Source organism: Limanda limanda, chromosome 6 (assembly GCF_963576545.1).
Source record: "Limanda limanda chromosome 6, fLimLim1.1, whole genome shotgun sequence".
NCBI classification, from domain to species: Eukaryota; Metazoa; Chordata; class Actinopteri; order Pleuronectiformes; family Pleuronectidae; genus Limanda; species Limanda limanda.
Window position 1 is genome coordinate 25,676,468 of NC_083641.1, and position 27,222 is coordinate 25,703,689.

The 27,222-nt window shown below is 42.1% G+C and overlaps 1 protein-coding gene across 4 annotated transcripts in view; it reads left to right on the forward strand.

The window, feature by feature from the left end:
• The first annotated feature begins 1,605 nt into the window (after nucleotides 1–1,605).
• LOC133003821 (probable asparagine--tRNA ligase, mitochondrial) overlaps nucleotides 1,606–27,222 on the forward strand; it is a 51,170-nt gene continuing 25,553 nt past the window's right edge. The window contains exons 1-14 of one of the 4 annotated variants that reach the window (XM_061073639.1): nucleotides 1,606–1,918; nucleotides 5,784–5,893; nucleotides 5,992–6,112; nucleotides 6,204–6,344; nucleotides 6,432–6,512; nucleotides 6,592–6,686; nucleotides 7,188–7,320; nucleotides 7,491–7,589; nucleotides 7,729–7,766; nucleotides 7,865–7,931; nucleotides 8,034–8,171; nucleotides 8,312–8,409; nucleotides 8,934–8,960; nucleotides 9,059–9,221. In XM_061073639.1, coding sequence (XP_060929622.1) covers nucleotides 1,766–1,918; nucleotides 5,784–5,893; nucleotides 5,992–6,112; nucleotides 6,204–6,344; nucleotides 6,432–6,512; nucleotides 6,592–6,686; nucleotides 7,188–7,320; nucleotides 7,491–7,589; nucleotides 7,729–7,766; nucleotides 7,865–7,931; nucleotides 8,034–8,171; nucleotides 8,312–8,409; nucleotides 8,934–8,960; nucleotides 9,059–9,203 — 1,446 coding nt within the window. In that variant the 5' untranslated portion in view covers nucleotides 1,606–1,765 and the 3' untranslated portion in view covers nucleotides 9,204–9,221. Of the gene's footprint in view, nucleotides 1,919–5,783; nucleotides 5,894–5,991; nucleotides 6,113–6,203; nucleotides 6,345–6,431; nucleotides 6,513–6,591; nucleotides 6,687–7,187; nucleotides 7,321–7,490; nucleotides 7,590–7,728; nucleotides 7,767–7,864; nucleotides 8,172–8,311; nucleotides 8,410–8,933; nucleotides 8,961–9,058; nucleotides 9,222–10,773; nucleotides 10,947–27,222 lie in introns of those variants that run through there. The other 3 variants (XM_061073638.1, XM_061073636.1, XM_061073637.1) reach the window with 3 other exon arrangements.

Genomic DNA, 27,222 nt, shown 5'->3' on the forward strand with positions numbered 1-27,222 from the left:
TTTCTCAATGATTCAGAAAATAGAATTGTTCTGCTCCCCATTAAGATGTAACCATGTGCATAATTGCTCCATCCATGCTGAAGATAATTAATATCATTGACCCTGCTGACTCTTCAAATGCATCATGTTGGGTTTAATGATGATGTGTCACGAGCAGCCGGAGGTGGAGACACCCGGCTCTGTGTTTTGCTGGCAGGCCCAGACCAGGGGCTCCAAAGCTGACAGGCGAGACCAGGTGAATAATTGTCTATGGAATCTTATTACATCGCTGGCATGATCTGATTTACTCCGGCAGCAAATGGTGGGAATAAACCAAGTGTCGTTGTGGGTATTGAATTAACAAGGTTTATGTGCACATGGACTCCACGCTGACGGCAGATACCTCATGCAAGATTAAAGAGGATTTCCATGTGGTTGTGATAGCTGCTCTGCTTGCTTCATTAAACTATTGAATCACTCCACATGTGTTGCCCTTTCCTTCGGCTATTTTACATTTCTGCCTGCTTGTAGGAAGCAGCTTGCTCTGTGGCCATTTGTATGAAATATTCTGCCCAGTGGACCCGAGGAGCGGATTTAGCATGCATTAGAAAATGTGTCACATTTTTCACACTGTTTTCCTACATACCCACTGCAGATAAACGCAATGACTGGAACATTAGAATTTCAAATTGTTTTACAAAGTGAGAGAGTAATATTAGAATTTTTGTGTTTTTTCCATGCTGTACATTTAACCAGCAGTTAGATTCAGTCAAAAGGTAAAATGAGAGGTGACTAAAGTAAAGTGATTCTATTAATATGAATACTACTCTTCTGTCTCACATTTAATCTTCCCTGAATTTATACAGCCAACATTTAATATGATAAATTTGATATTTTATAGATTATTCATAAATGTAATAAAAAACCTTAAACTGCTGACCTGCATCTAAAACGGTTTTCAAGCTAATCGTAATAAATCTACCTCTCCAGATACTGAGAGTCAAAGAAAAAACAAAAATGCTAATAATAATAGTAATAACAATACAACTACTACAACTAAGACTACTACTACTACTACTAGTAGTATAATTATAATGATTATAATAATAATTATAGAAAAATTGTATGAATCCATAAATTAATAGTTTAATCAAACAGGAACAGATAAATGGAACAAGAGTATTTCTAAAGTGAGAAAATAACATGAACAGGCAATGTATTTTAAACTGCCTTAAAAAATCCATATACTTAAATCAACGTATAATCTAGTTTTAAAAGTTATAAAAAATTCCTTTATTTTATTATGAATTCATTCAAGTGCTTTTTAAATATTTGTATTATTTATTGGTGGATCAACATTTTGTTTTAACAATTGATTAATAATTATTGTATCCTCTTTTTAATCACCCATGAAAATATCAAATCATGAAATCTTTTTTTTATTTCTGGACCAATACAAACATTTTCAATCAAATTAATGTTAAATGTATTATTTTATTGTAAATAGAACATTTTTACAATATCCTTGACCCGTGTGAGCTTCCATAGTTCCTGCTGTGACAAACCGGAATCTGATTGGTTCATCTCAAACCATGTGACCGGATTGGCCCAATGGCGCAGGACCCAAACAGGAAGAGAAGTGACACAACGTGAAAGTCGCAGCGGAGCTAAACGCTGTGAATCTTTATAAAACACCATTAAACTCGTGTTTATCTTCCTGACTCTGTCACACTATGGTGAGGGTTTAGTGTGTGTTACATGTCGGGACCAGCAGCGGAGTCTCACGATGTTTCAAGCCGCAGTTAAGACTCTTTCCTCGGCTTCGACCTCCTCAGTTTCTCGGGGAATCTCGTCCAGTGTTCGACTTTATTGTGAGAAGACGCTGCGAGTTTCTGAGGCTCTTTCAGGAGCTGATCTGGGATCCAATGTTACAGTGAAGGTGACGTCTGCTTCTATTACGTTATGTTCTCTATCTATCTGTCTATCTGTCTACCTAACTGTCTATCTGTATGTCTGTCTGTATATCTGTCTATCTAACTGTCTATCTGCCTGTTTATCTGTCTACCTCTCTGTATATCTGTCTACCTGTATGTCTGTCTATCTGTCTTATCTGTGTCTGTCTGTTTATCTGTCTAACTGTCTAACTGTCTATCTGTCTAACTGTCTCTCTGTCTAACTGTCTCTCTGTCTAACTGTCTCTCTGTCTAACTGTCTCAATGTCAATCTGTCTATCTGTCTAACTGTCTATCTGTCTAACTGTCTATCTAACTGTCTTACTTTCTAACTGTCTATCTGTCTACCTCTCTGTCTACCTGTCTGTCTGTCTATCTGTTTAACTGGCTATCTGTCTGTCTATCTAATTGTCTATCTGCCTGTATATCTGTCTACCTGTATGTCTGTCTATCTGTCTAACTGTCTAACTGGCTATCTGTCTAACTGTCTATCTGTCTAACTGTCTCTCTGTCTAACTGTCTCTCTGTCTATCTGTCTATCTGTCTAACTGTCTACCTGTATTTCTAACTGTCTATCTAACTGTCTTACTTTCTAACTGTCTATCTGTCTACCTCTCTGTCTACCTGTCTGTCTGTCTATCTGTTTAACTGGCTATCTGTCTGTCTATCTAATTGTCTATCTGCCTGTTTATCTGTCTACCTCTCTGTATATCTGTCTACCTGTATGTCTGTCTATCTGTCTTATCTGTGTCTGTCTGTTTATCTGTCTAACTGTCTAACTGTCTATCTGTCTAACTGTCTATCTGTCTAACTGTCTCTCTGTCTAACTGTCTCTCTGTCTAACTGTCTCTCTGTCTAACTGTCTCTCTGTCTAACTGTCTCAATGTCAATCTGTCTATCTGTCTAACTGTCTATCTGTCTAACTGTCTATCTAACTGTCTTACTTTCTAACTGTCTATCTGTCTACCTCTCTGTCTACCTGTCTGTCTGTCTATCTGTTTAACTGGCTATCTGTCTGTCTATCTAATTGTCTATCTGCCTGTATATCTGTCTACCTGTATGTCTGTCTATCTGTCTAACTGTCTAACTGGCTATCTGTCTAACTGTCTATCTGTCTAACTGTCTCTCTGTCTAACTGTCTCTCTGTCTATCTGTCTATCTGTCTAACTGTCTACCTGTATTTCTAACTGTCTATCTAACTGTCTTACTTTCTAACTGTCTATCTGTCTACCTCTCTGTCTACCTGTCTGTCTGTCTATCTGTTTAACTGGCTATCTGTCTGTCTATCTAATTGTCTATCTGCCTGTTTATCTGTCTACCTCTCTGTATATCTGTCTACCTGTATGTCTGTCTATCTGTCTATCTGTGTCTGTCTGTTTATCTGTCTAACTGTCTATCTGTCTCTCTGTCTCTCTGTCTCTCTGTCTATCTGTCTATCTGTCTAACTGTCTACCTGTATTTCTAACTGTCTATCTAACTGTCTTACTTTCTAACTGTCTATCTGTCTACCTCTCTGTCTACCTGTCTACCTGTCTGTCTATCTGTTTAACTGTCTACCTGTCTTTCTAACTGTCTAACTTTCTAACTGTCTATCTGTCTATCTGTTTAACTGTCTATCTGTCTGTCTGTCTAACTGTCCAACTGTCTATCTGTCTAACTGTCTACCTGTCTTTCTAACTGTCTATCGAACTGTCTGTCTGTCTGTCCAACTGTCTATCTGTCTGTCTATCTGTCTATCTGTCTCTCTAACTGTCTATCTAACTGTCTGTCTGTCTGTCTGTCTGTCTGTCTGTCTGTCTGTCTGTCTGTCTGTCTGTCTGTCTGTCTGTCTGTCTGTCTGTCTGTCTGTCTGTCTGTCTGTCTGTCTGTCTGTCTGTCTGTCTGTCTGTCTGTCTGTCTGTCTGTCTGTCTGTCTGTCTGTCTGTCTGTCTGTCTGTCTGTCTGTCTGTCTGTCTGTCTGTCTGTCTGTCTGTCTGTCTGTCTGTCTGTCTGTCTGTCTGTCTGTCTGTCTGTCTGTCTGTCTGTCTGTCTGTCTGTCTGTCTGTCTGTCTGTCTGTCTGTCTGTCTGTCTGTCTGTCTGTCTGTCTGTCTGTCTGTCTGTCTGTCTGTCTGTCTGTCTGTCTGTCTGTCTGTCTGTCTGTCTGTCTGTCTGTCTGTCTGTCTGTCTGTCTGTCTGTCTGTCTGTCTGTCTGTCTGTCTGTCTGTCTGTCTGTCTGTCTGTCTGTCTGTCTGTCTGTCTGTCTGTCTGTCTGTCTGTCTGTCTGTCTGTCTGTCTGTCTGTCTGTCTGTCTGTCTGTCTGTCTGTCTGTCTGTCTGTCTGTCTGTCTGTCTGTCTGTCTGTCTGTCTGTCTGTCTGTCTGTCTGTCTGTCTGTCTGTCTGTCTGTCTGTCTGTCTGTCTGTCTGTCTGTCTGTCTGTCTGTCTGTCTGTCTGTCTGTCTGTCTGTCTGTCTGTCTGTCTGTCTGTCTGTCTGTCTGTCTGTCTGTCTGTCTGTCTGTCTGTCTGTCTGTCTGTCTGTCTGTCTGTCTGTCTGTCTGTCTGTCTGTCTGTCTGTCTGTCTGTCTGTCTGTCTGTCTGTCTGTCTGTCTGTCTGTCTGTCTGTCTGTCTGTCTGTCTGTCTGTCTGTCTGTCTGTCTGTCTGTCTGTCTGTCTGTCTGTCTGTCTGTCTGTCTGTCTGTCTGTCTGTCTGTCTGTCTGTCTGTTGCATAACTGTACTATTTGCTGTCATCTCTTATTTATTTTTAAGTGACACTTTTCTTTTTATTGGATTCTAGTGCTTCTGGTATCATATGTAAATATGAATATTTTAATCATTAAATCACATTTATTTAAATAGCTTTATGTCCTGAACCACTGACCAATCCTGAATGTATTATTACCAGTTTATAACACTGGCTCAGAGTCACAAGACTTTGAAGCTATTACAAGTGTTTTTTAAATAAATATTAATTGTGATATTGTTACAGCAAACAAAGAGACTTTAAAAAAAACTTAACAGCCAGGAAAGGTAGAAGAGTTGGAGTGATGAATGGATTCCACTCAAAGTGAAACTGTAAACAAGAGTCTGCAGAAACGGGACAATGACTCAAAACAAAACTCAAAGTCCAACAAGGAACAGAAACTCACGCTGGAGCTTCTGGGGTTGTCCTGAAGTCCAACATGTGTTCAATCAAATCAGTTAATTTCTGGATATTTCAAAGCTCATTAAAAATGCTTTGCTCAATAAGTTCAATAAGAACTGATTTGATTGTACACATGTTGGACTTTACTTTGAAAAATCTCTAAATCTATACAGTAAATATGTTTGATATTCAGTACATTGATAATTTGAGAGGTCCTGAACACAGGCATATCAGTCTCTTTCTGGAATTATTGATCAAAGGGTTTTTACAGTACTTTGAAATATCCAGAAATTAGCTACTTGAAGCTAAAAAGGTGTGACTTTTATTTTGTAAAATCTCTAAATTGATACAGTCAAAATGCTATTCATAAAAATGACACGTGAGACGATATATACATCTTGTGAATAGAATCCAATCCATTTCCTTTTCAATTACGCATGATTCTCCATGTCAACAGTTTATTTTAAAAAAACACTTTGGATGCGTTTACCATAAATGTCAGTATATGCGCGCAGTAGAATTTCTGTCAGCTGATTTGACCACAGAGACGTTCCCTGATCTAAACACAGCTGAATAGAAAGACCAAAAAAGTATTTTCAAACTGTGATATAAACGTGAAAAGAGGGAAATTTACACGTGTAACTCACATTTTATTTATTGAGAAAGAATGAGAAGTGAAATTAGTAAATAAGATATTTCTGTATTAAGTTATTTTTATATCTCTTTTTTAGGGGTGGGTTCGTTCTGTCAGACCCCAGAAGACAAATCTCTTTCTCCACGTGAATGATGGGAGCTCTTTGCAGTCCTTGCAGGTCGTCGCAGGCTCGGAGCTGAATGATCCGTAAGCATTTATTTCTACACACATATGAAGGATGCACATATCACGTATATGTCACATATCTGACTGTCTGTAATTCCCCTTTTCCTCTTGATATACAGGTCCTTGACGTTTGGCAGCGCTGTGGAAGTCACAGGGATTCTTAAGAAAAGTCCACGTCAAACACAGCCGGTTGAACTGGAGGCTGAGCAAATCCACGTGGTTGGAAAATGTAATCCACTGGTACGGAGAATAATTTCCTCAAACAAACCCACGTGCAAAACTCACATCAGCAGCATATTCAATAACTTAATACTGTTGCTTTGTCTTTCAGGATTTTCCCTTTAAAATCAAAGACAGACACAGCCTGGAGTATATTCGTCAGTTTCCTCATCTCAGGTGTAGAACAAATACCTTCAGCTCCCTGTTGAGAATACGAAGTGAGGCCACGGCAGCAATTCACTCATATTTCAAGGTCAGTGGAAGAGAAGAGGTCGGTGGAAGAGTTATTAGCCAAATGCAGAGCGTGAGCGTTCTTCTATTTCTTTTTTTCTTGTTTCAGGAAAATGGCTTTTTGCAAATTCACACTCCAATCATCACCTCAAATGACTGCGAGGGAGCCGGGGAGCTCTTTCAGGTTGAGGTAAGGAATTAAAGATAAAGTTTAAGTTGCTGTAAAACGCAACGGAAAAGGATTCATGATATTGTTCTAATCTTCACAGCCGTCGGGTCCAGAGCACGAGGAGGATGAGAACTACTTCTCCGTCCCGGCTTTCCTCACCGTGTCCGGCCAGCTTCACTTGGAAGTGATGTCAGGGTGAGATTAAGTATAATAAATGTATTTACTAGTGAAAATCTGCATGTATTTTACTTTATGATCAGCCCATACACTATTTATAAAGATGGACTAAATGAACTAAAGTGAAGCTTGGTTATTTGGATGGTCTCCTAGTGGCTGCCTGCAGTATAGAGTCCTGTGTCCACTGGTCAAAAACCACCAGCTAATATCTTGTTTGTCTGTAATGGGAATGGATACGATCGACTTTCACCCCCCGATCAAATAACTCACAAGTTTTTGAGGACTCTTTCTTCTACCGGCTTGGGAAAGAAGTTCTTTTTAGTGGGTTTTACCCGAGTATATACAAATCTGCATATACCTGCTGCGTCTGTGTAAAAGAGGTTTGTTAACCAAACGATATTTAAAGAACAAGATGGCAGCCATCCATCTTTATGTGCAGACTTTGGTTCTTCCTCAGAGACGCATGCACTCACACTGGAGTGCCTTCGTAATTATGCCTTGTCACTCATACTCCTGCAGAGCTTTTTCTAGAGTGTACACATTTGGGCCAACGTTCCGTGCCGAGAACTCCCAGAGCAGGCGCCATCTGGCCGAGTTCTACATGGTGGAGGCGGAGGTCTCCTTCACACAGTCCTTGGAGGATCTCACCAAGGTACAGCATGTCATTGACCTCAAATACTGTTTTGCCCTGATATGGATTACACTAGCACAAAGAGGTTTCTTTATTTTTTCCCCTACACGCAGCTTTTGTGACTTTTGAAGCTGCCCTTGTGCACAGTTGCCCAGTGGAGCTTTAATTATTAAACTGGGTCCACTCCTCAGGTCATGGAGGGCGTGTTCAGGTCGGCCACGGAGCATGTGTTGGCTCGCTGTGCAGAGGATGTGGATTTGTTTCACAAGCATGTGACTCCTGGACACAGGGTGAGTGCCGGCGCTGAAGGACGCTTGTTTAACTCGGGGCACATAAACCCGGCTCCTCATACCGACCAGCGCCAACATCACCTGACTTCATTATCCTCTCCGCTTACATTGTTTTTCTGTCGCATCCACGCAATCAAAGGGCAGAGTAGAGGCCATGATGAAGAGGAAGTTCCCTGTGTGAGTCTGGAGTTTTCTGAACATGCCACAGAAAAGAAATCAGAATTAAGAGAAATGCTTAAAAGGACTTGGAATTAATGACACTATCCTAATTTCAGGATTACCTACAGTGAGGCTATAGACATCCTGAACAGCAGCTCTGAGACATTTGTCTTCCCCACAAACGTGAGTGCTGATCCTTATATCTTCTCCTTTCGCCTGCTTCTATCTGTGTGTTTGTTACCAACCCTCTCCCTCCACACTGACCTCAGTGCTTCTCTCCTGCAGTGGGGATGTGACCTTCAGACGGAACACGAGAAGCACCTGGTGAAACATTGCGGCAACACTCCGGTCTTTGTCATTGATTATCCGTACGATCTTAAGCCGTTTTATGCAAGAGACAACCTGGACGGTCCCCAGCACACAGTGAGACAATGTTAAAAAATTCCCCAGCGAGTCAATAATGTACCTGCTCAGTTATTTCCTTGTTATGTTGCTGCTGTTTTGCATATCTGAGGTTACAGGGAGTGTTGTGTGTGTGTGTGTGTGTGTGTGTGTGTGTGCAGGCAGCTGCAGTGGACCTCCTTGTGCCGGGGGTGGGTGAGCTGTGTGGGGGCTCGCTGAGAGAGGAGCGGCTGGATCTGCTGAGCGCTCGGCTGGAAGCGTAAGAACACATATATCAACCCGTGCTAATATATATCTGGTATACGCAGGGTTCCTACAGTCATGAAAAACCTGGAAAAGTCATGGAATTGTAAAATGTGTAATTCCAGGCCTGGAAAAGTCATGGAAAACAATAACATCCCAAAAGTTTTGGAAAAGTCATGGAAATTTGTTATATTCATATTTTCATGTCGTTCATTTACGCTGAGTTTTAAATAATTCATATGCTTTTAAAGAAATACGCTCAAAATATAAGCAGGCATACTTGGGTTTGTGTCATTTAAGCTGAACTGTATGCCTTGGAATTCTCATTGTTAGTTTAAATACTACATTTCGTCACTTTTTCACATATATACACAGAGATTTCACAAAATGTTTTTATTCATGGGAATTTGGTTTAAAGTTATTGAAAGTCATGGAAAAGTCATGGAAATCCATTGGTCAAAATGTGTATGAACCCTGTATACGGTTTGTGCTTAGGTGCCTTAAATTAATTGTCCAAGACTTCTTCTTTTTCTTTTCCAGGGTTGGTTTAGAAGAAACCTACAGCTGGTAATAAAAACCTCATACTAATATTGACATGAACAGCATTTTAAAAGCATCATCCCAACAGACCAGCAGAGCTCTATTGATATTTCATCTTTTTGCAGGTATCTGGATTTGAGGCGTTTCGGCTCGGTCCCTCACGGCGGCTTCGGGCTCGGGTTCGATCGATTTTTACAATGTGTCCTCGGAGTCGACAACATAAAGGACGTGATTCCTTTCCCTCGATTTTCCCATTCCTGTCCTCTATGAAACTATAAAACTACTGTTCCAAGTGTGTAAAGTCTGATTTGTGGTAAACGTTGAATAAATGATATTTAATGTTGTACATTTTTGAGGTTGTTTGTGTGTGAATATGAAAATAAACCTGCATATGGTGTATGAGTTAAGTGATATCGTTGGTATTTGAAATTGGGCTGAAAAAATAGTAGAAAAACTAATGAGTTTCTTTTCAAATTGAAGTGTCGAATTGTGTTAATATAACTTATTATAAAGTTGTTTTTTTTTAAGTCTGTCCAACATTTTTCTCTTTTCAAAAGGCCTTAACATAATCTCATGCAATTTTAAGCTCTACTGTTTACTACTTCAACCAAACAATCTCTGATACCAAATAAAGTTCATCTACTTATGTTTTCATGTCTTTTGCGAGAGTTTAGTCACGACGAGATGGTTTCAAGAGGAAAATCAGTTGATCTCTATTAATTATTATGATGAAAGTCAAATTATTCATGTTTAAAGATAGATTTTTGCTACTTAATGAAGGTTCTGGTTTTAAACTCATGAGCAGAAAATGGCAAAACGTTTGACAAATCTGAGGAATAACATTGAACTTGATTATTACACCTCAACATCATGCTCGTACAATGCATTAGCAATCAATTGATTCATTTATATTGAACTTTTGTCCTATTTCTATTGATAACACTCATATTGTTGTCGTTCTATCACAAAGCCCTAAACTCTCTTACCTTTTCAACTTCCATATTTTAATATTTGAGGAGAATGTTGATTTTCAGACTCACTGTCATGTCCTCTCCACCAGGTGGTGCTTTCCCCCCCCCTCCCTTGCGCCTACAGTTAAAAACACATGACCCCCTTTACTCAGTCCAGCTGTTGACTATTGATTTAATACTCATTTACAAACAACAGGAGGAGGAGAGGAGGAAAAAAATGAATAAATACCCTCTGTTAATTATGGTTGCTGTAATTGATTGCAGGATTTGGCACATGTTTGGATTTAATCATTTGAAATCAGATCGGTGTCAGGGTTCAGAAAAAAAAAAAAACAATGAAACAACATCACGTCAACGGAAGTTCTTAGAACCCCCCCACCACCGTTATTCATACTTGGAGCCACTTTGTGACGCGCACTTCTCCATCCTGTTCATCCGAGCGCGGCCCATCCCTCTCTCTCTCTCTCTCTCTCGCTCTCTCTCTCTCTCTCTCTCTCTCTCTCTCTCTCTCTCTCTCTCTCTCTCTCTCTCTCTCTCTCTCTCTCTCTCTCTCTCTCTCTCTCTCTCTTGCACCGTGGGCGTGGTGTGAGTTGGGAAAACAAGCTGCAGACACCCTGTGACACTTCCTCAGCCCGCATCAGTCGAGCTGGCCCGCGGCTCCTCGTCAGCTGGCCGTGCGTAAAATTCATCCAAGCGTCTCCTGGCGAGGGGGGGGTCTTTTTACGCACGGTGCCACCAGGAGCGTCCCCCTCGGTCCCTGCGTCTCTCTCCAGCCACCAGCTTCCTCTCTCTCTCTCTCTTTCTCTCTTTTCTCTTCCTCTTGTGAGTGTGACATCAGATGGGGGGAGCGGGCTGCACCACAGGGAGCCGGACGCCGACAGCAGCAGCAGAAGCAGCACTTTGAAAAAACGGGAATCGAACCTCCGGGAGGAAAAATTGTGGCAGATTGTGAGAGGAGGAGGAGGAGAACATGAGCGGAGGGGAGATCATCTTCCAGGGCTGGCTGAGGAAGTCACCGCCGGAGAAGAAGCTGCGGAGATATGTGAGTGAAATGCACTTTCGCTTTGTTTGTTTACGAGTGAGTGTGTGTGTGTCTGTGTGTGTGTGTCTGTGTATGTGTATGAGGGTGTTCGAGGTCCAGATGTGGCAGGTGCATCCCACTCACATCTGGACCTCCGCTCTCTTAGAGGAGGAAACTTCACATTGTTGCTCCATCACCCAATAACAGCCTGGGATCCTGGAACTATAGTTTGTTTTTAAATTAAAAAGAAATGCACTTTGCCACATTTCACCCACTTGTAGTCAGGGCCGGGTCTAGACAGGCATGTATGAGGGGGCAGCCACAAATCTTGAGGGGGCATTGTGCTTTATTATATTATTATTATTATAAATTGGGATTCAGTTTGAGGGGGCACAACATTTATTTGAGGGGGCCAGGCCCCCTCTTGCCCCTGCCTAGACCCGGCCCTGCTTGTAGTTCTACGGAGTCCTACGTCCTATGTCCTATGTCCTATGTTCTCCTCCTTCTCCTGGAGGTAAGCCTGTGTAATACCCAGCAGCTGCCCCATCATTTTGCCCCCAGACTCACTCAAACTGCCATTTTTTTTGCTTTATCCGATGGACATGAGGTAACGTCTAATCAAGGCCTTGCTCGGTGGGACCACTTTGCCAACGTCCCAACAACAGTGGGCAACTGCAGCCGCACTTGAGTGCCTTGGAATAAAGCTCCACACACATTTAAGCCAAAGCTGCTCCTCTCCCCGGGTGCCAGGCAGCCTGCAAATCAGATAATAGGATTTATGGAGGCAGATACAACCATGAGACAATCTCCTGTAAATACAGCTGTCCACTGTTTACGCCTGGTGTTGCATTACCAGAGCTCCCCATGTTCCTAGGAGCTGACTTTGCCATGATGTCACCTCTCGTGTGTTTCATCTGGAAATCCATCCTTGAATGTCTTCAACACACACACACACACACACACACACACACACCTCGCCTCCCCACCCCTGCTTTTGTCCTGTCATTTCCTCATTGTCTTCCACTTAAAGCTGGTTAATGTTTACATAGAGAGACCACCGTGGTCAGTATGGAACAGCAGCTGCAGCGGTGCATGGGGGAAAAAACTTGCTTTTGTTCATAGCACTACTGTATAAACAACAGGAGAGAGAGAGAGAGAGAGAGAGAGAGAGAGAGAGAGAGAGAGAGAGAGAGCGAGAGAGAGAGAGAGCATCTGACCGGGCATAATGGAGCTATAACATAATGGCCTTCCTGAGGCAGGAGAGCAGGGAGCAGCCTCCCAGCTCTTCTCAACCTGCTTCTCACCCTGAGCAAAAAACCTATAAACAACCACACACACACACAAACACACACACACACACACACACACACACACAAACACAGTGTCATGAGATGGAGTGTCCAGAACAGGCCGACTTGTGAATGCGATAATCGGTCCATCTGAAATTCCTTCCACTTAAAGTCAGGCCGCAGGACAATCGGGTCCATTTACTCGCCAGATTTGCTGTCATCTGACATAGTTGACGTCCTGATGCAGAGGGATATTTCCAGATACTACTCTCACATACCCGCTGACATTCCAGCCCCAAGGTGTATACCGGGCTTCTCAATAAACACGTCTGCGAGTTTTGATCGGTCATAGCGTTGGAATGAGCCTAGGAAGGTGGAAGGTGGAAGGTGCACATTGTTGTGGAGCCGCAACACAACAGTCCCTTGGCTGTTTCAGGAGATTATTTGCATGAGTGAAAAGCTGTTTTTTTTTTTAATCCTTAACAACACATTCTCAGAGTCAATATTCCACCGGCCCCCTAACATGAAGTCTGTCCCTGAGTAGAGTTCCCGGTTAATCAGTAGTTGTATCGTTATATCCTCCTTCTTCCACGGGAGGGTTGTCTGAACTTGTGGCTCACACATTGCTGCTCGGGTTGAACGTGTAGCAGTGGAACCCGGGGGTTAGGAGAGAGAGAGAGAGAGAGAGAAAACTGGTACTACCACCGCAGCCCTGCCATGCAAATTATATGCAAAGTCAGGGAAGAACAAACACTTGTGACAGTTGAAGCCGGGACGCGGCAGCTGGTGACGACAGGAGACGACATGTTCACGCTCCAGAGTAACAAGCACTCGTCCCGGTTAAATGTTTCTCTGTTTACAAATGCGATTATAGCTGGAGTGACTCACTTTTTCTCGCAGCAGCTCAAACACATGATGAACATAAACTTTTCTGTGCCCCCCCTTCTCTCCCCTTCCCTCCCTCCCACCCACCCACCCACTCAGCCAACCCCTGAACATGTGATAGCACCACTATGTGTGTAGTCTCGCCGCAGCTCCCCCGAGGAAAAACAGCGTTTGTCTCCGAGCAGCTAAAGTGAATCACTCAGCTGGAGTTTGGTTGGGGGTGGGGGGGGGCTGATCGCGGCTCCAGAGGTGGGCATGTGTTGTAAGAGAAGGTGGGAGGGGTCTAGCGTTGCTGCTGTTTTTTTTGAACAATGTCCAGAATAAGCAGAGGGAAACATGAAAACAACTGACTAATCCAGCAGCACTCGCCCAGAGCCTCTTGCACAGATCTGTTCAAGTTGTTTTACTCGTCTCTCGTCATCCGTCAGGGGTCAGAGGTCATGCCTCCTCCTGTCTGCTGCATCAACCAGAGCCTGATCAAATCTGGCAATATTGTTTTTTATCACACATCCTGAAGGTTGTTGGTCCGTTTAATGTGGAGATGAGAAGTTTTACTGGGTTTTATTACCCACAGACAAGGATGTTGTGTTTTTGTCTGTATGTGAATCTTGGTGGAAGGATGGGGTCGGGAATCAGGGAGCAAAGGGCGTTTGTTTTCAACGTTTTTGTTGATTTCCCAGAGAATAATTTGTGGATCTTGTTGAAAGACAAATCAGGCATGTTTACAGGACTGATATCTGTGAGTGTTTGCACTTTGCTGCAGATCCAAAGAGAAAACACAGATTTAAATGTGGTGTCACAGGGTTGTTGGTCCTTGGCGGAGCTGTGTGCCATCCGAGTGTGATTCTAGTTGTTTCTGTTCACTTGTTCCAGGGCAGGAGACGACACATGGAAATAAGAAACTTGGTGCAAAGTGTTTGAGACTTGAGTTTTTAAAGGTTCAGTGTGTCTAATTTAGTGACATCTAGTGGTGAAGATGCATGTTGCAGAGAACCTGTGGCAGCCTTCAGTTTATCATAAAAACTCAAAAGGCTTTAGTTTGTCCAGTTTGAGCTACTGCAAGAAAAACATGGCGGCCTCCGTAGAGAGGACCTGCTCCAGATGTAAATATAAAGTATTTAAATATAAAGGACTCATTCTAGGGTTAAAGAAAACAAATGAAACACACTAGTGAAAGCATCATTAGGATTATGTCATATTCAATTTCTCCCAATAGATCATTTTAACACACAAAGGAACTACAACTTAAAGTTAAGTTGTGACCTATATGGAAACCTGGGTGAGGAAACTGTGCCAGTTACACCTCTGTGTGGCTTGTGGTTGATTAATGCTTAATTATAAGTCATCTACGTGAGTCATGCACGTATAAATGCACGTTATGAATCATACAAGCGACGTGTCACACTGTAAACAATTTAATGGCTCTACTTCAGATCGGTATCGGGCTACCGTCGGCTTTTAACCCTCCCACTTGTCCGCCGCGGTATCTGACATCACAAACGTGTCTGTTCACATACAGTAGAGCTTTGCCACATTCCAGACAGATCTCATCGGCAAAGGTGATCGCTGCTCAGCCATCTCGCCCCTTGTGAGTGGAGGAGAGGGCTTTTTTTTTCAAGCAGGCATAGCAGCAGCCGCCTGTGTCCCACCACTGTCAGCTGCCGGGTCCTGTGTTGTTTTGCAGAGGGGCTTTGGGAAGTCCTTGCCCTCAGAGGTCAACTGAGAACGCCTCCCAGTTCCTGCTTTGACAGACACCCGGCGCTCAGACACTCATTTTCCTTGTTCCACTTTGTCTGTGGAGCCTCGTAGCGAGCGGCCTTTTCCCCAGTAGCTACAAAACTGTGAGGGGGGGGGGGGGGTTATGTGACGGCAGTATTAGTTTACTATCGTTAGACGTGTGCAGTCAAAGGGAATCTTGTGATCGACTGGAGGCTGCAGATGATCGTCACTGTTGATTAACTCTTAACTTCACTCTGATTCACTATGGATTCTTCTTTACTGTAAATGTGTCAGAAAACAATATATTTCCAAATATGCTGCTTTAACCTTAAAGCTTCATTTCTATAATTTTTGATAAATCTACCCAGACCACCTTCTCAGTTTTCTTGTCAGAGGAGCACCAACAGTCTTTTTGACGTTGATAACACACTAACGCGTAAAAGTCACAGTTGTTTGTCCCACAATCTGTCTCTCGTCCGTCCTCTCACGTCCCCTGGTGGCCTCGTCTGAACCTTTGTCACAATATCCTGTCCTTTGCCATGAACTCTGCCTTCGCCGGGTGTGTGTTTTCTGTCCACAACTTAATTATTGCACCAATAGCAGATGCCAGACTTCCTGTGGATGGTACCTACAGGAAGTGCGGTGACTGAGCTCCCCTGACAGGGAAAGGAATTAAATTGGCCTATGAGTATATAAATGTATTTCCATCCATCAAGACTCTATCAGCTGAGCTTAAAATAGTGTTGTTCACAAGGAAATTAGATCCCATTGATTTTTCTTTTTGTTTTATGCCTCCGTGCCGTGCAGGGACAGCCGCTGCCTGAGGGTTATCATGTTTTCTGGTTGTCTGTCTGCACATCTGTACGTCCATCCCTCCCGTTCTCCATGTTTCTAGTACACCTTGATGGAATATCTTCAAAAATGTCAAACGTTCACTTGGATTTGAGGAGAACTGATCAGAGTTTGTTGGTCAAACGTAAAGAACCTGACGTGTTTCCCATTCTCGTGAACATGAACACATCATGAACACCTTGAGGGAATTTCATCACAACAGGCAACGACAACCAGTTGTAAAGGAGTGAAGAGTGAAAACTTGTTTGTTGTCAAAGGTCAAGGTCACTCTGACTCAACAACACCATCAATACGCTCATTATGATGTTTCATACAGATGGACAATAGGATCAAAAGAAGTGATGACATGTTTCAGTCTTAAAGGTCAAAGTCAACGTCACACTGTGGTTTTCTGACTTATGACACCAGAACTGAAGAAGGAGTATTCTTCATATTTGGTCTGATTCTAGAAAAGGTTAAACTTATCATCGGTTTCCGTCTTGAAAATGTTCCATCAGGAAGAACATGTGAGTTTAGCTTTTGTGTCTCAGTCTGTTGCTTCTTTGTTGAAACATCCATGTTTGAAGAATTGTTTGTTATCATATCTACAACTGTGTTATATCTGAATCACCGTTATTGACCAAGTTGCTGAACACATACTGACACAGATCCGGGGGCCGATACCGATTTAGAGAATAAAACACTTCCAATACAGATATACGGATTGATATATAGGGGCATGGTATTTAAACTTTATTATAAATATCTACAAATAATAAGAAAACACAAATACACCCAAATATATAGAACTTGAATTAAGTAAATAAGCATAAATCTTTTTACGTAAAATACAAACATAAATGTTTATCTTTTCTACATTGATTAATCCGTAGTATAAAGGTCTTCATAGTTTTCAACACTGATACTGATGTCTTTAAAAGGCTAATAGCAGCTCATAGTACTTCAAATATATATATAAGATTAATAGGATCATAAAATGCATAAGTAGATAAAGATTATACCAGGTAAAATTTAAATTTTTCTGCTGATCCAAGTAGATGTCAGTTAAGTAAAAACTATATTGTACTCAGAGATAATCTACACGCTGTGGATTGTTGTTAGTTTGTCTATAACAGCAAAATGAAATGGCCACTGATCACAGATGCAGTATTGTCCGGGAGTGTTTTCTGTTTTGTCCATGAAGGAAATGCACTTTCTGCAGTGCTGATTATATCCAAACATGGAATCACGAACAGGAATCATCCAACTTGTCATATGACTGTCGCTGGATCGCCTCTCTGACGCAAGTGGACTCTGTCATGGTGACGCGTGTCAGTGGAAAAGCCTTTCAGCTTCCTGCTTGGCAGCAATTATAAAGACATGTAACAAGTTAAAGCTAAAAAAAAACTTAAATGCCAGTTGTGAAACATGAGGATTTAGGGGATGTACTTGCTTTTGATCCTGTGTGTGGAAACCGGGAAGGTTCACCGACAACTAGCACCTTTTCTTTTATGGCATTTATTTGCCCAGGGATGTTTGACTGAGCTCACTCGCTGCTTTTTACCGACACCCTTCGTTACGCTGAAAACACCTGAGCACCGCTGTTTGACCGCTCTCTCTATCTCCCTCTCTCTCCTTCCAGGTATTTTCAACTCCCTCATTCAAGGATTCAAATTGTCCACTATTGTTTATTAATTAAAATTCAGATATAACGTACTTAAACTAAGTGATTGAGTGATTGAAACCCTGCAGATTACATCACCAGACATAAATGTAGGTTGTAATAACCGTAACACGACAGGGAGAATTTGTTATTACCTCAGTACAGTTTATTAGTAGCTCATGATATTTATACATGTCCTCAGAGGCAGGACATGTATAAATATTACACTCAAGTTTAATTTGTCAATGGAAGGTGTTGGTCAGGAAGAAGAAATCTAAAACAATAAAAACATCTATTATCATATTATAGACATAATAGATATGATGTAACATTGATATTCATGCAAGTAAACAAACAGTACAAGCAGATCTGCAGAGAATATTTAAATTGAATTATGATGTAATAATGAGTCATTTTCTTCTCCCCCCCCTTCCTTCCTGGAACATGTTTGTTTTTCTTTGACTTATTTGAACATAAAAATACATTTCTGTGTCATGCTCTATATTTTAGTGGACGTTGACTTTAACTGTAACCCTGATAACTGTTAATAAGCTGATATTAGCCTGTTTACACTTCTTGTTAAACACCGTCACTACTTACTGATAGTTTGTCAGAGTTTGAAATGTGAAGTGTTGAGTTAGAAACATGTAGTCAAACTGAAAAACAGCGACAGTCACGCACAGGTTATTGCAGTAATTCATCATTGTGGGCAGAGAGACGGTGGGAAAAAAAACAATCTTTTATTCATGAAATCTTCAAACCACCTTACAAGTGGGCATGAAGCTGATGAAAGGGAATCACATCTCAGAAACACCACAAACAATCCTACACGTCTCACCAGTGCTTATTATAGAAACATGGAAGGAAACAGGAAGTAGATAATCTGCATCGTCCTGTACAAATAAATATATCTGATGTTTTATAGAAATATACATCGATTTTCTCGCCCAGACCTAAAGGAAATATAAAAAATATATATTGCTATGTTAAGTAAAGTGTTAAAAAACCTTTAGCTCTACTTTGTATGGACATTGCTTAATTTGTCCATTTGTCTTCTTCTGAAGATCCAGACGGGAGATGAGTCATTTCTCTTCAGATGAAGGAACTGAAATTTCCTACGACTGAAACTCAGATAAGAATAAACTCTGAGTAATGTGTAAATACAGACGGAACACGGTGAGACGATGTGAAATCAGCAGAGACACTGGTGCCCGTCACTGAAGTGTCTGAAGTCTCCGGGTCACTCTTCAGATGCAGCCGTGGAGTTTCACAACCCCAGAGAATAGTGGAGGCACAATAACAGACATTTTGTAATCTGGATGTTAGAATCAGATATTCAGAATTTCTCCAATAACCCGTATTGCCAAATGAATTCCATTTGCACCACAGGTTCCATAAAGGAGAACTTGAATTGAACTGATTCTTTATCTCGACTGAAACAGTTATGGAAATAGACGGCAGGTCGATTTGCATATTCAGAGATTTGCAAAGTCTAAGTGAGGCAAAGGTGGAGATTTACATTCAAGCCAGTTTAAGAGGGATTTTCCATCATGGGAATTTTTTATTTGTGAATGTGTCATCATAGAGTTCTTAGTTAGTTAATCAACACCTGGTTAATCAACAAATCCTGGCGCTAAACTTAACGTGGGACAATTATAAACAATAAAGAAACGATAAACTAAAACTATATCAGGGTAAAACAAAATCATATCAGTCAATATCGATAATGTCACAATAAACGTAGAATTTAGGCAATGATACAAAGATGCATCAAAATGCTGCTCTGCAATGTGAATACTACAAAAAGAGATGTTCTGCATTAACATTGTTGAATGATAAGCAAAAACACATTATTCATGTTTTTGGCAGAAAAGGCTTCAGAGGACGAAGACTTACTGTTTGCATTCTGTGTTATTTCTTTTAATTTCTCAACGCCTTCTTTTCTTTTTATTATGTGTTCATATTTTGTATAAAACTAAAACTATGAGAGATTTTTAAATATATTTTAATTCAGAAATCTGAGCATTTAGACGTTACCTGACAAACCTGCTGTTTTTAGCATGATGTGTTTTAAATACATTTGCTGTAGATGTGAGTTTCCAGCTGCAGCATCAGCATCAGACTGTGATGGTGCACACAGCTGAGTGAGGAGAGATACCTCCACTCCTCCATAGCCGCTGTGACATTAGAGCTGGAGTGAAGGTGCAACAAATTACGGAGAAGCTCAGGTCAGCTTCTCCCCTTGAATGTAAATGTTCTCCCCCCTCTTGTTTTATCTGCCCTTGTGCATCTGAATCCACCTTGGGCGGAATGGGAGCGACCAGGAGGAGCTTCGTGCTCGGCTCCCCAGATGTGTACGAGCAGCAGCAGATGGCAGCGGCAAGGGGAAGTGACACAAAGAGTTCTGATTGAATATAATGCTCATCATTAGTCACAGTGTCAGGGGGGGGCTCACTCTAAAGACGCTCAGCCCTCTGCTGATACCGGGGCCGTTGCAAAGAGATTACTCACGTGCCTCGTGATGGAAGTGTTCGGCTGCACATTGAAGCTGATTCTATTCACTGAGAGCTTTCGAGGGGGCCTGTGTTTGCAGGATATGCGGCGGATCCTGCAGAGCGTTGAGACGAGGACTGGAGGCTCCACATGCAGCTTCTCATCAGCGGCAGCACCTGTAGGATGGAGCTTTTCCATCACGCTCACGTTGTGGCATTGTGCACGGAATCATACTCGCTGTAAAGTCGTTGAAGCTGAATCCCATCAGGCCCCGGTTGCAAATGGGTTTCAGAGCTGACGTCTTTGTGAACGAAGCGGTTGGAGAGGATCCTGTGTGTCTCTGTTAGGGTTGCAATATTCCGGGAATATTCAAAGTTGGAAACTTTCCATGGGAATTAACTGGAATTAACGGGAATTAACGGAAATTAAAGGCATACTGGCAACTGGAAATGTGTTGGGTAATTTATACTAACTGTGTTTACCTTGTCATATACAGACATAAATATAAACATTTTGTTTTGTCATAGGCTGATTTGAGCCCTGAGGAAACTTTGGGTACTTGACTATATGCTTCTGCATCGTTGTGTCATTCTTAACATTGGTCTTTGCACAGTATTTGCAAATGTACACAGCCTTTCCTTCTACATTGGATGGGGTGAAATGTCTCCACACATGAGAGAGTGCACTTGGCATTGTTCATGTAGAATAAGATGAGAAATAAGTTTGTAAAAAAATGCTAATGCAATGCCAGAGATATAAATAGTTAGCCAAACAATTGGAATTGTCTGTAAACATATTTTACAATTGATGGATAAATCAATAGAAATAGGCTAGATGAACAGATGAACAATCCTCAATCAGCATGCTAATATATTTTCCCAGTAATATCATGGAAACTTACCTGACTAGTCCTGCACACTACAGCAGGCCTCAATAGCCCTGCTTTGCAACCCTAGTCTCTGTGCTCTGTGGCTTATCTCCCACCTTCTACTATTAACACACCAGGATGCACACAGGCCTGTTCTGGTCCTATCCTGCATGCGTTCTGTCTTGCAGCTTCCCCGGCCCTTCGAGGGTCAGTGTTTTGACTTTTTTGGGGAAACACGAGCGATTTAAACGCCTGCAGCCTCAGACACTCTGTTTAACATCTCTCGGTGTTTACTTCTCTGGGCACACGGACCGAGCCTGAGCCACGTCCCGACCCCGGGGAGCATCTGGATCTCTTCATGCACTCGGGACAGATAAACGCCCCAGGATTTGCTGAGGATACAAAATGGCCACACGTTGTTGGCACGGCCGCTATCTCCTGTTTTGTTTGTGACCTGAAGTTGTTGGAAAGGCTCCAGAGATGTGCATTATAAACTCTGTCCGGAGCAGCTGTCTGCTCATCGTCTGACTCAGAGCGGACATGTGGAGCGTTGTCTAAACTGTTCCAAGAACCGTCTCCATGTGCTCTCACGTCCATTTGTGTGGTTTATTTTAGCTCCTTGCTGCATAAACTGCCGTGTCTCCCACAGATTTAACATCTATTTTCAAAAAAGTACTTTATATGAGGTGCTCCGCTGCAAATATTTTAATTGCTATGAACTTTGAGGCAAATTAAAACTATAAAAACTCTCAGAAGAGCACAAATTGCTGCTCAGACCGTCTTCTTAGATTCACTTAATTTCATACACTTTTAGAAATTATTCCCTTAAATACACCCTTTTTTTCATAAAAATGCATGAATTATGTCAACATTTTTATCATAAACACACCCTATTTTGCAAAGTTAAAAATAAGGTGTTTTAATCAGCTCTTTATTGGCCCATGTCCCATGCTTCCACCGAGTTTCATGAAAATCCATTCAGGATTTCTTTGTGTAATCCTGCTGACAAACAAACAAACAAACAAACAAACAGACGGAGGTAACAATATACAGTAGCCTACACATCTCCACGTCCTCATGCTCAACACATAACAACCCTCAGGTTTGTCCCTCTCATTAAAAGACAAGTTTTGATTGTCTGAAATTAAAAGGTGCTTTTGTGCTGTGTAAATTTCCAGGCAATTATCCCTCACGTGTAACCGGACTGCATTCCATCGCCGGCTGAATCTCCTCGTCTGTTCCCGTAATGCGGGCTGACGTGTGACCCGCTATTGATTAGAACCAGATAATCAGGCCTCTGTCATCATTGTCCGTCCAGCTTTGTCCCCCTCACCACATCACATTCACCAGAATCAGTGTCCGGGCAAGTCGGCTCGTACAACTGGGCCATTATAGCAGGTCCCACCTTTTTTAATTCATGCATCGCAAAGTGGAATCACTGCCGCTCCTGCTGCCGGGAGGAGTTTTCTGGGAAGATGAAATTCAAGCCTGCTTCTGCCACCGGACGGGCCGAGCAGCAAAGTCACTGATGTGCTACATACATAGATTTATATATAAAGACTAGATGTCTCGTTCGACGGAGCCAGACGTCCGCACATGGCGGCCATCTTGCTACGGGGCATCTCGCTCACCCATAACATTGTGTTGGTAGTGGTAAATAACCATAACTTCATCAATTTTCAACCTATTTTTAAACGATCTGGTTTGTTATAAACGTCAGAGATGTAGTTATGACACTGCATAAATTATTCAGTGAGCGAGATGCCCTGTAGCAAGATGGCCGCCATGTGCGGACGTTCATCTCCGTTGGCCGGCAACGCAGACGAGACATCTAGTCTTTATATATAAATCTATGGCTACATATTCCTCTTTTCTTCTTCACTGACTCTGAGAAGCCTGAGAACAACAACCACAGAGAAGAGATGTGGGAGGGATGCTTCATTTGAGTCTTTACTTAGAGCAGCTTTTAACTCTTTTGCAGTCATTCATAATACAGTTGGATATATCATCTTTTACATGAGAAATTCAAGAAAACAATATCCTATTTGTCCAACCCAGAAACACAAAGTCTGAGCGTGTTTATCTGTGCATGGACTCTGTCGGATATCTTTTTGTTTTTATGAATCTTTTCTGTTTTAATCCTGATGACCTTTAATATCTTTACAAATGAGTGATACAAAACATGTAAAACATTCTTAATAAATGCTGCCTTTGCTTGTATAATATAAAATTAAATACTATTTTAAATCAAACACTCATATGATCAAGAACCATTTTCATTTTATTTGGAGCTCACTTCCTCTCTTAAATCTCTTCCTGCCCAGTCCCATGTCCTCAGAACACACTGGTTCCTTTCCAATTCACCTTTTATCCAAATGAAGCATCACTTGGCCGAGCACCAGTGGGTTTCATCGCTAACACGCTCGGATCAAACATGCGACACGTTGCCCGAGGCCTCCAGTTCCAACGTACTCGAGCGTCACAAAGTCACGAGAGGTAAATCCCCTCGCCGCAGCACATGACCTTTACCAGAGCAGGTAACACACGAGGACGGTGTGTTTGTGCAGCTGTGAGTTGTGTGTCCTGCAGCAGCAGGTAAGGCTGGAGACTCCGAGACAACAACCTGCTGTCTCCTCCTCCGCCGCCGCTCTCATAGGAGCGAGAGGTAAACAAAACTCTTCCAGCCTTTTTCTACGTGGATAACAAACGTGTTTAGTTTGGATGTTTGCTCACGCACATTCAAAAACATGTTGACTGATGCTTATCGGCCGCCCTGTTGACGCAGCCTACTACTACACACACACACACACACACACACACACACCAAACCACATATTGTTCTGTGGCCGTAAAAGACACACCTTGGATAATTGTTTTGGCCGCAACCATCTGTAAAGTGCATTAGAACAGCAGAGAAATACGTTTTGTTTTGTTCTATTACACATGTGCAAATACAGTTACCGTGGACGACACACACCAGACTCCTGTGTCCCTTTTTATTCCTCTAGCTTTTGTATGAAATTTGTTTGTTTTCCCACCGAATCATTGTTTTGCCGACGGCCAGGAATAGAGCCGGAGCCTGTGTCCACCTATCAACATGGGGAGAGACAAAAGGAATCGACCAGACAAACTAGTTTTGATCCTATTTTTAGACGCACAAAAAGATTGTTTTGTAATGTTTTCACTGCCGGCCGCCGCAAATAGATGCAGGACTCGTGTTCTCCTTTGTAGCCCGACAAGTCTGTGTGTGTGTGTGTGAGTGTGTGTGTGTGTGTGTGTGTGTGTGTGTGTGTGTGTGTGGTCAGGACAAATGAGACAATGTTAGAACAAGGAATGATCAAGCTCATATGGGACGATTGAATAAAGCTGAAGGGACTAGCAGCCGGGTTTTCAAGTGGGAGCAGGCAATCCTCTGAGACCCTTAAATAACATGTTATTTACAGTCAAGTTTTCCTAATCGTTCATTCTACATTTGTTTTTGCTTTTCGCTCTCACACACGTCTGCTTGGATTTGACCTTTGTTTGACTTTTGTCTCCTCTGTCCCGTGTCTTACGCGCTGACTGTCTTTGATTCGGCGTTAGCTTGGGATGTGATTAGCCGACTCTCTGTGTTTCCAGCGCTCTGTCCAGTCCACTTGATAACAAGGGCAGTGTGTCTATGCTTTTTTTTTTTTTTTTTTTTTTTGGGAACAGTGATGTAGTTTCAAACCAGAGCCATGAGGGGGGGGGGGGAGGGGACGGTTGTGGAGAGCTGGGAGAGTTCAGCCTAGTTTTACAGCTTCCCAGTGCTTAGACAATGATCGATGGGCTTAGACATGCTCTGCAGAACATGGCGGTGGGTGGGTTCGCTCGTTTCGCTGTAGTCCTCCTCCCCCCATGATTTACTTCGCTGGGGAAGTTTTTTTTTTTCTTTTGCAAATTTGAAAACAGTGCATGAGAAAGAGATAAGAGAAGCCGCACTGCCAGTGGAGATGTTTTCCTACGTCAGAGAGCGTGACGGAGGGAAAAGTAAATTAATTTGTTCTCGAGTTAACTAGCAACTGGCTTTACCGTGGAAAGACTCATTCTATATTTAGTCGGATAAGGTCCTTTTTTTTTAAATGAGATGTCTTCCTCTGTGGTGGAGCTCTGCTGCTGTCGTGGGTTAATGTGCTGGCTGAGGCTGAAGGATGCCAGGAATAACCCAGATGGGTCACACTGACCTCGTGAAACTGGGCACGGCTCCAGGTCTCAATTAACTGACGCTCGCTCTTTCCAGAAAAGGCAATAATATTTAAATGGGGTTTGTAAAAGTTATAATCTTTCTGACTCGTGTAGTCTCGCTAAACTCTGAGGCCATGTGCACTCGGGAGAAAAGAGAAATGTGAATGTGTCTGTGGATTGAACCTAATCTTTCACGCACACTTTTTTCCCCCTATTGCACGATACATGCGTCTGCATTAAAGCTGCTTTTATTTTCAAAAAAGTACTTTATATGAGGTGCTCCGCTGCAAATATTTTTATTGCTATGAACTTTTAGGCAAATTAAAACTATAAAAACTCTCAGTAGAGCACAAGCTGCTGCTCAGACCTGTCTCCTTAGATTCAATTAATTTCATCACTTTTAGAAATTAGTCCCTTAAATACACCTTTTTTTTAATCAAAATGCATGAATTATGTCAAACTTTTGTCATAAACACACCCTATTTTGCAAAGTTAAAGATAAGGGGATTTAGTCGGCTCTTTATTGGCCCATGTTCCAAGTTTGTAAGAGTTATAATCTTTCTGACTCGTGTAGTCTCGCTAAACTCTGAGGCCATGTGCACTTGTGAGAAAAGAGAAATGTGAATGTGTCTGTGGATTGAACCTATTGTTTCACACACACTTTTTTCCCCTAATGCCTGATACATGCTTCTGCATTAAAGCTGCGCCATCGATGAAAAGAAAAGAAAGACCTGGTCCAAGTCGACCAATCGCAGAGCTCGCTCCCTGAGGCAAGTTTTGAATTGAGTTGAAGCAACGAATCACAAGGCATGAATCAGCCTCAGGATGTTCACAGCAGCAAGAACCTACTATCAACACCATGAAGGCCATAGCGCCTCTTATCAGTGGATCAGTCTGACAGAAAACAAAATGAAGAAGTCTCACCCCCCCCCCCCCCCCCCCCCCAATACCTCTGAAGTTCAGCTTTGTGTTGAAGATAAGATCGAACTCCCCACTTCCTGGACAAAGAGGAAGTGGGCTGCTGCCTCCTCGTTGCTGCGTCGACTTCTCAGAGGAAAAGCAAACAAAACCGGCAGCATAATGAAATGATAAACATTTTGCATCAGAAACAATGGATACAATCTCAAAATATAGTGATGAGTCATTGTGTTATTTCCACTTGATTTACCAGGACTTTATAAAGACTTTACAAATATTTAGTTCCATAAAATATGACTGGTTAGACTCTGAAAGCAACAATTTGCTTATGTATAATAAAAGCTGCAAATTAAATATTTGCTGTAAATTAAATATTGTTTTTTTTTCAGTTAATGGAACAAAGTAAATATTTGATTATTTCACGAAAGTAAAATCAGCATTTGAAACAATATCTTAAAGGTTAGATATTCTTTACTTCAGCCGTCAGTGTGAAAACAATTGATAAGTTTAATATTTTTCAACCAGTTTCCAGGTCCAAGGTTTTTTTTTTTTTCAAAATCTGAAGGTACAGCTGCTTCTTCTTAAAGAAGTGTCTCTGTTCTGTTAAACCCAACAACGGCTGAAGCTCTGCCAATTAAGCAACTACCTCCATCACCCACTCGTGTCTGGAAACCACATTCAGGTGGCAGGAAAAATATAGAAAAGCCTTGTTAATGTGTATACAAAATATATAATAAGTATTTTATGTAGATAAAAGAAAACTGTTCTTGTATTTTCCTTGTGTTAGCGTTAGCACTGAAAACCTGTGTCACTGGAACCAAAAGGCAAAGTGCCGTCCTGCAGCTACTTAAACGGCCACGATTGATTTATTTGACTCCGAAGCACCACAGCATTGATCAATGAGCAGAATGCATATTAAAAATTAATGTGGAGTCCGAGAGGCCTTTTCCACTGGAGACATCCCAGTCCTCTCAGTCCCAGGTTCCCAGTGAGGAGCGACAGAAAACCAATATGCACGACACCGTATAGAGCTGAAGCTGAATATTGCTAACATCATTAATTTAACAGCGTATAGGAATATGTAGCAGATATTTCCAGGGGAACATCGTGGAGGTTTGTGCATCTGTATGGTGCAAACCTGTTTTTTTGGGGGGTGGGTGGGGGTGGGGGGTGCCGTTAGCCTTGCGGCAGTGTCTGTGTTGATGGAGAGCGAGGGGGTGGGGTTGGGGGGGCCCCGGCAGGATCCTGTGTGTCAGCAGCCTGCATGTGAGAGACACATTGCCTGGCGGAAGTGCATCACTGGCAGATGTCCAACAATTCTCCCCCCCCCACCGTTACTCCCCCCTTTCCCTTCCTGGTCTATCTTCCTCTTTTGTCTCCGGGCACAGAGAACACAGAGTCCCTTACAAGACGGCCACTGGGAGAACG